Genomic DNA, 13,174 nt, shown 5'->3' on the forward strand with positions numbered 1-13,174 from the left:
TGTTCTCAGTATAGTGTTTCACTGTTTTTCAGAAGAGCATGCAAACCAAGAAAAGCCAACCTTCCTAACTCCTATGAAACTATCAACATTTTCATATAGGAAAGTCTCAAGTGTATTGGTTAATTTTTACTCAGAGATTTGTTGGGTAGTGAAAAAAAAAAAAGCAAAGTTAAGGACCTTATCAAAAACCTTCCCTGTTTTTTCAACAAACAATGATTGCAATCTTTCAAAAGCTATCCAATGAACTAAACTAAGAAAAGAAAACTTGAGCCTCTACATTAATATCACAGGCTACTTGTGTCAAAAGTTGCTTACTGTATCAACAGATACTAATCAACAGCTTCTGTCTGTCTGTTTGGGATTTAATCTTAAATGTTATCAGCAAAAATATGTTCCTAAAGACAATCTGTATTTGAAATACAGGCATAATGATTAAATTCATACTAACTAATGTTGGAAATATATTATTCTAAATGGGAATAAAACACTTAAAGAAATACTTATTTAAAAAAATAATAAGTATTTTAATTCATGTTGTAGCCTGCTCTTACATGCTACCACGGCATTCTTCAGTTAAGGCACTGTCGCTGATTCTCAAATTTTCTTTTCATTTTCTCTCCTTAAGTCTTATCTTAAGCAACCTCACCACAATATAAAGTAGCAAACCTCATTTTAGGATTTCCTCCTGAAGCCTTCTGGACAGTGAGTTTTCTCATTGAGGAAATTCTTCCAAGTTCATTTAAGTCTCCCTTACAGGGTGGTGAAAGGATTTAAGTTTTTTCAACTAATATTGCATTCCAACTTTATCTAAATAATATATTCTCTACAAAGCACTGTACAGAAGTGCACAAGTGGAAGTTGGCAGTTTTAACCTTTGTACTTCAACATCTGAGTACAATTTTAGCTGTTTAATCACACAGTAACAATTTTTTCCAGATACCAAGTATTCTGTAAGAAACAGCATTAGAAAGGAACTTAGAATAGTTTTTTGGGTATTGGTGGGTGCTAGTAGAAGCATGTGCCTGCACAGATGAAATCTATTACCTTGAATTTGGCTGCCCATCGTTCTAAGGTTCATTTGTGCAGTAGCTACGCTGTTTCCAGTTATTCAGTAACAATTTATTACTGTGACTGTATGGTCACGATGTGACTGTTACTTTGTGACTGTATGGTCACAAAGACCATACAGTCTTCCAAGCATGAAGATTATAAAAAAGAATAAAAAAGCAACCTCCCAAAACAAACATAAACAACAACCCCCAAACTATGGTTTTGGCAGAATTTTCTATGTTTCTCCAGAGAAACAGATACTCCAAGTTATTTTTTAGGCAACCTCCATCATGATGTCTGGATATTTAAGCAGTAAAATATTGTTTCATTAACTGAAAACTTTGTAGATTTTACTTACATCAAGAGAGCCTTCGTTTATAACAATTAGTCCCATGTTCTTTCTCAAAAGTTTACAGGAGTGACCTGTTAAAAAAGATTTGGTGTTCAAAAATCTGTTCCACAAAATCCATTATAATATAATAAGGCATTTTTCCTCTAAGAGAACTACACACAAAATTAAACATAAGATTTCCCCAGCTGAAATCAATGGTAAAAAAAATCATGCACATACATAAAGTTCTTTAAGATTTGAAATAACAGAAATAAGAAGGATCCATATGACTAAAGTAAGGCTTTATTTTAGGCATGTATCTAGTCTACTGCAGAAGTGCTAATTTAGTCACATGCAAATAATATTAAATCTTAAAAGCAACATTATGTATCCCTATTTAAAAATACAGATTTATCATTGTTGAAATTAGTCTTTTTTCCCCCCTCCTTCAAAATAAAAAGAAAGAATAAAAGGAAACCTTTGATTAATGCTAAAACTTATAGTACTTTATTGTACCATCTATGTAGTTTTGCTTTAGTTAAGATTATGGTTGCTATTGGCTTTCTTGGAACGAAGAAAAAATAGAGAAGGGAAACTAAGAATACTTATGTTTTCTTAATATTACTCCCTCTCCCTGTCAAAAGCCAAACAATGTATTTTTAATTCAATTCATAAGCTATAAAAAGTACAAAGGCCTATTGTTTTGCCTCCTCTCTTTTCTTGCTCTTACTATTTTAACAGAGGCAGAATCCATCATTCCCCACTTTCCCCCTACCAGTGACTGAAAAATAAATATACACTCAAATTATGGAATGACATATAATATTATTTTTAAAAGATAACTTTCCATTCTTAAAGAAATTTTACTCCATAAACTTCTATTATTTCTAAACCTGTAACAAAGCCATCAAATAAATGCAAATATAATACCGATGTTAATGGCAGTCTCTTGTTTGTCCCCAGTAAGTATCCAAATTTTTATGTCTGCTTTCATGAGTGTCTCTATGGTTTCAGGCACTTTGTCTTGAAGTTTATCTTCAATTGCTGTTGCTCCAAGAAGCTGAAGATTCTGTGAATATAAAATACTTTGTACATGCAGGTTTTTTTGGTTTAAATTCAGTTTTAATCATCCATTTATTTTATTTAACTTCCCATATTTACAACAAGATTAATGGTCTCTAAACTCATTAATCAGATTTGCTATCAACAATTAAAGAACTTCCAGTTCATTCCTACGAGCTTTAACTTTGACATCTATGTGGCTTGACAAACTGCACAGCATGACCCTCAAACCAATTATTCACAAGCTCAGTAGCTTGTTTAGCAACAGCTACCTTTTCCTGAGGAGTACCTTTCTGATTTCTCTCTTATTATGACTTTTTAAAAAAAATACACCACCTGTCAATTCATCTAATCTTACAGTTATAGTCCTGATTATGTTTGGTTTTAACCTCTTATGCAGCAAGTCTATACAGTTTTTGTGAATACAGCCATTTTTTATATTTCACATTTCTATACCTTTAAAACTAGCTAAATGCAAATGACACCATTATAAACCTAATAGCATGCAATCCTGGTTGCAGTATGGCCCACATACTACATACTGAGAAAGTACTTGTGCAGCTAATACAAGAATTTTTAATGGTAGCAGGGTTGTAATGGCATTAAAACGCTACATTGTTTTAAAACTGTCTTGTCATGTCTAGATAAACTGCTCATCTATGTAAACTGAAGGCCCACAAGTGACTGAAGCTATATACCCTCGTTCTTTTTTCATGAATTAAACACTGTAGGTTCTTGAAGCTCCGAATTTTAAGTAGTTTCATTAATGTAATCTCTCCTATACTTTCCAAGGAAAAGAACAAAAATACCCCCCGTCAAATGTAAGTATCAAAACTATTGCTCTCATGCACCTCTTTTTCTTATAAATTTAAGAGTCATGGGACTCTTTTTTGTTGAGGCAGTGAAGTCTTGGCTACTCCAGCAGCAGCGTTGCCAGAAACTCAAGTGGAACTCAAGGCTCTGCTCTTGTGATGCTGTATCTGGGTATCACCTCTCTTTGTGGGCCTTCAGTACAAGACAGGTTGATAAAGTGGAGCAAGTCCAACAGAGGGACACAAAAATAGATAAGGGCCCCCAGCATACTATATTAAGAGTGCCTGAAGAAGTAAGATGAGTTTAACATGGGAAAGAAATACAGCTAAGGGAGGGATTCCATGGCTGCCTTCTGCTAACTGAAGAGGGCTTGCAGAGCAATCATCTTCCTACAAGATGTATGATGCACGGTGAAAGAGCAAGAGGCAAGAGTCACATCCTCCATCAGTAAAAATTTTAACTCAGAAAAAGGGAAAAAGACTAGCTGAGTATCAAAAAAGTTACCTGCTGCAGCTGGGAAAACTCCCTCCTTGTAGATACTCAAACTTCATCAAAATGTTGGGCAAGCAAAACTAGCCCTGCTTTGAGCAGGGATTTGTGCCTAAATGACCTCCAGAAGTCCCTTCTGATCTTGACTACTCCATGGTTCCAAGATCATTATATAATTAAGCAAATGTTGTTTGTCTGTTATTACACTTTTTTACATAATAGAGCAACTCTGAAAAAAAGTTTACCAGTAGTTCAACTCAAAATCTACACTTTCTAGCAATATAGCTACCTGCAGCAAAAACTTTGTCAAATTAACATCTCGTTCATTTTAATTATCTAAACTTCAAGGACTACACAATACAACTGCCAGTATGTTGCTGGATATTTTTTCCTCAATAAGCATTATTCCTCAATAATGATTCACTTTTCATGGTACAGAAAGTAAGGATAATAATTAAAAACCCACTCTTCCGCTCATCCCTCTGCCCACCCTCCATCTTCCCCCCCCAAATAAACCAAACCCCAGAAAGCCATGCAAGCTACACATACTTTTTCAATTAGTTCATAGCTCTCCTCAAGTTTGAGTGCTCTGTTTTGTATAGCTGTAGAAGCACGGTGATAAACATCTAGCCACTCTTGATAATCACTTTCTGAAATCTCAGCCACAGCAAAACAGAGAGTTCTTAAGCCTAAAGAGAAAGCAGATAATAAGTATGATTCAGTATCTGTTAGTCCCTTCCCTGATACGCCTGCAATGTAACTACTAAAAGCTGAATTTACTTTGTATTTTATGTATGTTTGTGTCTGATTTTCAACATACTGCTGCACATCTTGAAGAACTTTTAAAATATATATAAAGGAAAAATGTGCTATAAATAGAAATTTATTCAACAGAGTAACAGTTTCAAAGTAGTTGAATGTAATACAGGTAGATGTACCTCAGGAGAAAAAAAATCTATAAAGTTTTATGTAAGATTAGACCTAGTTTAAACTGTAAACAAAACATGAAGGAATTCCAACACTTGATGAACAGGTGTGTACGTAAGATTTTTAGGAACATTAAAACCATAAGATTGAATTATATTTCTGAGTAAAAATTTTATGAACTGAAATGTTGCTACTCTGGAAAGCAGTGATGTTAAAATATACAGCATAATGTAACAACTACACTCTTCACCCCTCCTCAATATCCTTAGGAAATTCTCAGTTGAAGTTTGAAACTTATCATCTAGAAGCCAACTTTGAATCCCCTAATTTAATTTTCCCATCTTACAGATTTGTTCAGCTTTCCAAATTCTTAAAATAAAATCTTTGTGTACAGGCACCATTTGGAGATTTTACTTTATAATCTTTGAGTTGATTATTAATAAAAGATTTTTTCCTTCAGCAGAAATCTGAATTAAGCACTACAGACAGAATTTGCAACTCTATGATTTTAAGAAATACCTATTTTTTTGACAATTCTCTTTTACATTCAGTTGAAGTAGCTAGGTGTGAATGCTCTAACAGTTTATTTTCACAACTGTCAGATTTCTAGAGCATGAAGTTGGCATAATTTTTTATATACTGAAAAGAGCATTGCTCTAGGCAAATGATGTCTTATGAAGCCATAGCTTGCAGGTCGGTAGATTTAGAAGGGGGACAGGCAGGACTAATGTCTAGGAGACAAACAACACCGTAACCAGGCTAAATGCAATCTTTATTTGTTCACAGGTTTCTACTGTGTACAGCTCAGCACCAGTGGCAATTTTGAAATGATCAAGAGGTTGGGCATGATGTGCCTTAGATATAAGAATAACTTAGTATCTTCAGGATGAAAATCATGTGTAATCCTAGTACCTTGATGAGGAAGACAATGTCTCACCATCCAGACTTAAGGCTGACAACTCAACTGATTCTTTTTAATCTGTGTAATAAGGATATGCTAACAAGGGCCAAAGCAATGAATATAGGTGAAGGGGAGGAAAGGAATTAATATCTGACTAATAGGGATACTATTTCCACAATTCTTTCTGCATATTTTCTGCAGACGACAAACTGAAGAAAAGAAATCCAAGTGTATGGAATGTCAGCAAGCAACTTTTTCAAGACATTTCCCTTCTCTTTTTAAATCAGAGTCTGATTAATTTTTCTATTTTTAAAAAGATTATTTTAATCTTGATTTAAAAGAATCTTCCAAAAGAAAAATAGAAAAAAATATCATTAAGTCTGCTTCTTAACAAACTGGAACAACAGGAAAACTACACATTTTTTCTATTTATCCAAGCAGACATTAACACTCAAGCTTAATAAATGCTTACTTATAAATGCCAGCCATGCTAACCACTTCATTTTTGAACAACACACCAAGAGCATGCAGCAAATGCCAAGGACATACTGTACTGCCACATGAAAGGATACTCATAAGAAACTTCGCAACATCACTGGCTGCAATTTAAATCTGATGCAAAAATAAATACCAATTTTTTAACTGATTCCAGAGACAGGTACTTTTTTTTTTAAAGATTGAATTCTATGCTTTTGAAAGGTTAGCAATTCGCTTTGTTGAAAAGAAGGATACAAAAAGTACTTGAACAAACTTAACACCAATATGTATGTAGAGTGGTTCTAAAGATGGGTGGAATTTTTCACTTTTTATGTTGATTCATTTGGTCCAACATGACTGCTAAGGAGTTTCACCACTGATTTAATGAGAACAGTAATTAAGAACTGGACTGAAAGTTTTGCATCAATTCACGCAGGACAGCAGATATTGATCTAATTTTATCTTTTCTATAACCAAATATATAGCCTTATGACCCAAATTAACTTCACACTGGAGTAACTTTTCCCTGACCAATTCTGGTTAAGTCTTTATAGAAACCCAGTGTGTATCTGAGGCTTTGGGTTGTACCATCAGTCAAATTCGTTTCGGGTTTAGTCTGCTTTCAACTTTATTGTATAATATATTATAACTTTACTACTTTAAGACTGTTTAAGACTAACCAATGTTTCCTGCAGAGATCTTCATATGAAAAACTAACAAAAGAAACAGACCTGTGACTTGCTTCTGCTGTCACTGATAGAACCAGGAGACTGAAGCTGCTGACTGCACTAATCAAAACTCTAAGTTCTATAAAGCACTATAAAGCAAAAGAAAAAACTATCGAAGTCATATGTACGACAGAAAAATGATCATAGAATCATAGAATCAGCTGGGTTGGAAGGGACCTCCGAGATCATCAAGTCCAACCCTTGATCCAACACCGCTGTGGTTGCTAGACCATGGCACTAAGTGCCACATCCAGTCTCATCTTAAAAATGATCTTAGATGATATAAGAATATTTGGCCAGACATCATTTAACAAATGTAAGGACTGTATTTTAGAAGGAAAGTATTTTAATAAAGTTTGCTTTCCAGTGTAAGCTTATTTCTTAAGACACATTAAGGATAATTTGAATGTTCTAGTAAAAGTGCATTAAACAAATGAAGAGGTAAAACCACTGCAATTCAGATTTCCATAACTATTATAATTCTGCTTGCAGCTACTCTCTACCAATTCATTGATAAATTAAAACACTATCATACTGCACAGTACAACACTATAATCCTTTACTAAGATATCTGGAAGGGGGATGGCATGGATGATCTAGGAACTGTGCTAGAACAATTTACATGAATGCAGGAACCTTTCTACAGTCTGCTTTTCTGCTCACATCTGTACTGTGGAATCCACTGTAATTAACTAATTGGCTGTCTGTATCAATCATCTTAATTGCACAGTATTTTAAATTTTACTTACTATTCCTACTTCATGAACCCTCACAGAGGGGTTCCCCACCTTCGGCAACTGTTTTGTAGACGTGGTTATTAAAACAGCAGAGATACCAAAACACCCCATTATGGAATGCTGGCAATTCCCTTATTGAGACTGGTGACAGAAACAAAGCAGCATAAAGCTATCTTAAAAGGTACACTAATCATTTCCAAGCATCTTCACTTAAGCTACTTCTTCCTGTGTGCCATCACTACAGCATTCACTGTGTGTGGGACATGAAAGTGACCATGGGAAATAGGATCTTCACAGAAACAATGCACAATGCGTTTGCTCTCTCTCTGGAAAAGTATATCTTGGTTAAAAGACTCCACTGTGTACTCTGTGGGTGTGTTGGGTTGTTTTTGGGGTTTTTTTTAAGCATGAAGTTATTATTCTATTTTTAAGGAGGCATTACTAAAACATAATTTTCAAACTTAATATGAATGAAACACTAGAGGAATGTAAAATTGAAAAACTAAGAAGTTGAGCAGTAACTAAATTTCATATTTATTTTTATATTACATAATATAACCCACCTTCTGTAGCAAACTGCTCTAGATGTTTTAAGGTGATTTCTTTGTATTTTGAAGTTTCAGCGAGACGGTCATAAATTACTGTATCCTACAAAACAAAAATTAACACAGAACAATCATTAGATTGTTTATAAAAGCCCACATAGAAAAAATGTTGGCTTTTTTTGCGTAGACAATACAAATCATGTAAGAAAACAGCAGAAAAATATACGGCACTGTATTATTTAAGCATTAAAAATTGACAGATGTAATTTTGTTTCAGAAGTTAAAAAAGGACATTCCAATCCTCAGATTTTCTAAATTTACAAATTCTGCTACAATGCAGTTTTTCTCTTCCACATTTTTTGCTGTTATTTCCCATGATTTTGAAAAGTGCCAAAATGTTTCTTCTTTTGATATTAAGCCCACAAAGTAAAATTAGTGCTTCATAAATGCCACTCTCAGTTTTTAGTAGCCAGCTTGATATACAGAATATTAACAACAGTTGCTTCTCTTCACTTGAGATGATACAGAATGGACATTTTTATTCAATCAGCTTCCTTCTCTTAAACCATGCAGGAACTGGATTTCATGTCCCTCCCCCTCAAACTTGACTTAAAATACAGAATGAGAACAAATTAGCAACTCTGCCATTCCCATATACATTATGATTAGGATACCTTTCCATAGGTCCTGCTTTTGGAAAAATTTACTTCTGGCACAATGTCAACGGTAGGTTAAAATTCCCATCTAGTAAATTATGCTAGATTACTATTTCTACCTAGTAATTCATGCTCAGCTACTCCAGCAAGTAACTAATACATTCATTTACACGTTCATCCATTTTCTTGGGAGTACAGAAGGAAGCAATTAATAGGAAGCATAAAGGTATTAGTCCAGTACAAAGAACAGGATGAACAGGTCTGTTGTACTGACTTCATAGGCAGTTAGTAAAAAAAGACATTAACTAGCTCATCACATTAAACAGCTACACAGAAAAATGATATAAATTGAAAGAGGCATCAACATTCCTTCCCCTGCATTTTCAATGTTTTGACTGCAATTATAACAACGTTTTGCCTTTGTATTTGTATCGATAGCACAAATTCTGTCCCAGTGAAAACAGATTAAAACTCACAGCTCCTTTGCAGTACAGTCTTAACTTTCCTGATGGTGTGCGGACTATCACTGACATTCTCTTCCTAGAGCTGAAAGAGAAATAAATGCTCTATATAAGGTGAATTGTAAATATAAACATAAGTCAGGGCCATCTATTCTTAATTATGTTCTCAAGGGTCTAATAATTAAAGTGAACGCTACTTTTTGGGGCAATATTTCTGTAGGCCTTTTTTCCATAAAAATAAATTTGAGAATTTTTACCTTTGTCTGAGTACTGTTTACTGATGACACAAAAGCATCTTACAGCACTTGTGACCAATATCATAAAGAGGTAGTGCATCATGGACTGTTTCCATTTTTACCTCCTTCCCACACTGTACTGTGCTGCAATCCTATTACTGTAATCCCAGAGTTTCATTTATCATGCAAAGTTTTCAGTATGCTAAGAACTGGAAAGGGACTTGACTAATTTTAAGTACTCTCTGGCTTTCAGTTGTTAGATCCAAGCATTTTTTTGTCCTTATAACTGAGGTAGAAGTTGAAGGAAAGCATGGAGAAGACTGTCCATGTCTGCCTTCTGTCTTCCCTTTGAGGTTCACCAACAAGCATGATTCAAGATCATGTCCTGTCAAAATATGTATTTCTTTTAAACTTCAACTTTATAAATAAATCTACAGAAACTATTCAGGGAACAAAATGTTTCTCACACAACAGTTCACAGTAAAATACAGAACTGAGATGGAAATAAATGGTCTTTTTACAATTTTGGTTCCTGTTGGAACTTCATCCCATTTATACATCATCAAAGAGCATTATTGTATGAATGGTTCTTGAAGTTCAGACTGCCATGTAAAACATCCTGTAAAGGGAATGTATGGACATAGGTGGAGGAAAGAATTTTATAATTAACGGTGAAGTAACTGATTGAAGAGTACCTTCAGGAAAATGTTTTCCTATTCCACCTGTGCATGCACTTTGCTTCAAGTAAAGACATCTGAACAGCAATATTAAATTACCTTGTTACTGTGAATATTTCGCAAATGAGCATATAAAGCCATTAACTGCTGCAACTCCTTTTCATTTTCAACCCCTAATCCAAAAAAACCTCAGACAAGCAGAATTCCAAAAGCCTTGAGACAGTCTCTAGCTATAGATCTAATTAGACAACAGTAGAAAAATTAAGATCATCTAAACTACAGTTAAGTTGCCTAAAATAAAAGCAAGTCTCAGATTTAGGGTTTGTATAAACAATAATTTGATATATTTGCTCTTGACAGGTAAAAACTCAGCAGTTTTGTACTTGTGTTGCAATACAAGACTGCAATCTCAAAGTCCTGCATACAGCTGCCTATATTCTACTGAAGATGTAGCAGAGAATAACCAATGTTTTCCTGTAACATTCTGAAACTTTAGCTATGAAGACAGATATTGAATCTTGACTGACATACACTTTCTTAGTAAAACTGCAATAAAGCTAATGACTAAGAGTTACTGTCAAGGTCTTCTAACTTTTTATGAGCCTTTTCACTGCAGTGACAGTTTTATTTCCATTTCCTGGTGAACTACAGTAAACCCCAAAATTGCACTACTACAAATAACTGTCAGCATAAGACCATTGTTTTATTTTGCTTCTTCACCACAGAAGTGATGTGAGCAGCCCTAAAGGCGACCTGGTTATAAGGGAAAAATACTGAACAGAAGATGTCTGCTGAAACAGTGACAGAGAAAACTCCTGGCAGCCTAGAAATTGGAGACATCCTGAGATACCATCAATATGCACAAAACAAGAAACTGTAACTATAACTTGTCTGGAAAAGGGAGAAAACATTATGAGAAAGTAGGAATTGCAACAATCTAGAAAACGAAAAATTGGTCTGGGAGAAAAGAGCACACCATTATCTCTTGGCTATCCCAGATGATAAACAGAAATTAGCAGCATCTATTGACTGATGCATATGGTGGTGTCCTGCACCCCCTTATGCCTGTGCCCCACACAAATGACTTCCTTGTACCTAATAGGGAGCCTCACTCTCTAAGAACCACCCCCATGCAAATCATTCTCGGGCTGTGTGTGTACACATGCCTTTACTAACAGTAATTTTTAGTAATTTGTAATAATAAAAAAAAAAGTAGAAAATAAAGCTCCAGTGTCCTTATGCGCTATCAAATCCTGCAAACCCACTGTTGCGATCTCTGTATACCTTCTGGCTGGGTAACCCTTTGGGCTGTGACAAGGAAGAAGAATAGCTGGCAATTCTCATGGAGCTGCCATGGGATCACAAATGTACAGAAACATCTTGAAGGGACAGAAACACTTCCCTCAGTCACATGGTTTGCCACTTTAGGAAGTAGCTCTTGATGGGTCCCCTGTTACTCTAAAATGACTTGGTTTAAGATGAAACAACCACAGAAGACAAACATTGCTATAGAGGTTTTGGTACCTCCTCTGTCAGCCACTCATTCTTTTATTAACTTTTAGAAAGTATCAGTCTTCAGTCACAAAACAGGATAAGTGTATTCTGGACCTCTTTGATAGAGAGGAGATAAGGTCTAAAATGCTCTAGGAGGCCTTCTGTCTGCCCAGTACAACAGCCAAGGCAATGTGGATTATTCATAAAACTGATAAGACAGGAGAGACTAGTATGTATTTCAGGTAAATACACTGGCATTCTAAATAAAAAATACAAAAATTTAGACAAGAAGCTTTAAACTGTAACTATCACAGACAGTTTCTGCTAGGCTATGGAGGTATGGCCCAGGGATACAGATGAAAATCAGTCATTAAACCAACAGTACATACTCCAGATATTGAGATATTATTACTATCTATATACTTAATATTTGACAGTAAAATTGATTCTGGTGCTAAAAATATAACTCAGTCCTCTAAGAAAACAAGCAGATACAAATCAAAACCTCATTCAGTAGCACTGCTAGTAATGACATGCTGATGCAAGGACTGATGTGCAATTTGTGCAATGATAGTGGACACCACTTATGCTTAAAGACACAAGGAATCACACACTCAAAATGTAATTCCTTTTCACACTGCCCCAGGTGAAAAGACAGTGCATGTAGTTGGCACAGGGATGACACCAAACATAAGACATGCTGTGCTTCTGGATCTTTGACAGAGTGCCTTGCTTTCCCCTGACCTGCAGATACATACCCTAGGAGCTGGTTTTGGCAGACAAGAGACAGCTGCAGTTTTTCTGTTTGTTACGGTTCCAGGTGACAGAATAAAAGAACAGGTACAACACTGCACAATTCCTTCCCTAACAGTATGGGGAGCAGAGGATCTGAACAACTCTTCACCTCCTAGAACTTAAGGTACCACAGCAGCTGTGGCATATGAGCAGACTTAACTACTGGAGCCAACATAAACTCAGCTCCACGGAGATTAGCACTACATTTTAGAAATAACTGTTAACTGGTTAAGGACTACCAGTACAATACTTTCAGTATGCTCACCTGCCAGTTAAGACTGACAGCTACATCCTTGCTATGAACAAAGTATAATCAGCATGTTGTGTAAGTCTACTTCTCTTTTCACAGGCACAACTATAGTCACTGTAAAAAAGAGAATACCAGACATGACAACTCTACTGATTATTCCTACAATTTTTGCTTCTGTAATGCGGTTCTCCAAAAGGCTATCCTATCAAATGTTGACATTGTTGTACTCTACTTGTATAGAGTCTTCATCTGTCTTGCTTTGGAAAGCAGCAAGGAATTAATTTGAATTTTTTTCTGGGAAAGACTTGGAACACCTGCAAACTCTTAACACTATATTCAATACAGATTACTTCTCTGAAGGTACATGCTCCTGCCCATACAAATGTGGTGTTGTTTTGGAGTCAAAATCTCTCTTTCTGTGGAACATGGGTGACCTCTAGTGCTTCCAACAAGTCAGTTCCAAGCAAAGCTAAATATTACAGAATAATAACAAAACCAGTTATAAAAATTGAATACTTAATAAGGTAGTATGATTGGTACACAAA

General features: G+C 35.3%; 1 protein-coding gene across 3 annotated transcripts in view; it reads right to left on the minus strand.

Annotated features, from left to right (window-relative positions):
- The window catches only part of ATP8A1 (ATPase phospholipid transporting 8A1), a 115,453-nt gene that overhangs the window by 50,680 nt on the left and 51,599 nt on the right, over nucleotides 1–13,174 (minus strand). For all 3 annotated transcript variants that reach the window (XM_027722574.2, XM_027722576.2, XM_027722575.2), the window contains 5 exons: nucleotides 9,193–9,262; nucleotides 8,079–8,163; nucleotides 4,295–4,434; nucleotides 2,312–2,450; nucleotides 1,409–1,473 (listed from right to left, as the gene is read on the minus strand). In XM_027722574.2, the coding sequence (XP_027578375.1) occupies nucleotides 1,409–1,473; nucleotides 2,312–2,450; nucleotides 4,295–4,434; nucleotides 8,079–8,163; nucleotides 9,193–9,262 (499 nt within the window). The remainder of the gene's footprint in view (nucleotides 1–1,408; nucleotides 1,474–2,311; nucleotides 2,451–4,294; nucleotides 4,435–8,078; nucleotides 8,164–9,192; nucleotides 9,263–13,174) is intronic.

Source organism: Pipra filicauda, unplaced genomic scaffold (assembly GCF_003945595.2).
Source record: "Pipra filicauda isolate LSUMZ 115617 unplaced genomic scaffold, ASM394559v2 scaffold116_size3395265_pilon, whole genome shotgun sequence".
In the NCBI taxonomy this organism is placed as follows: Eukaryota; Metazoa; Chordata; class Aves; order Passeriformes; family Pipridae; genus Pipra; species Pipra filicauda.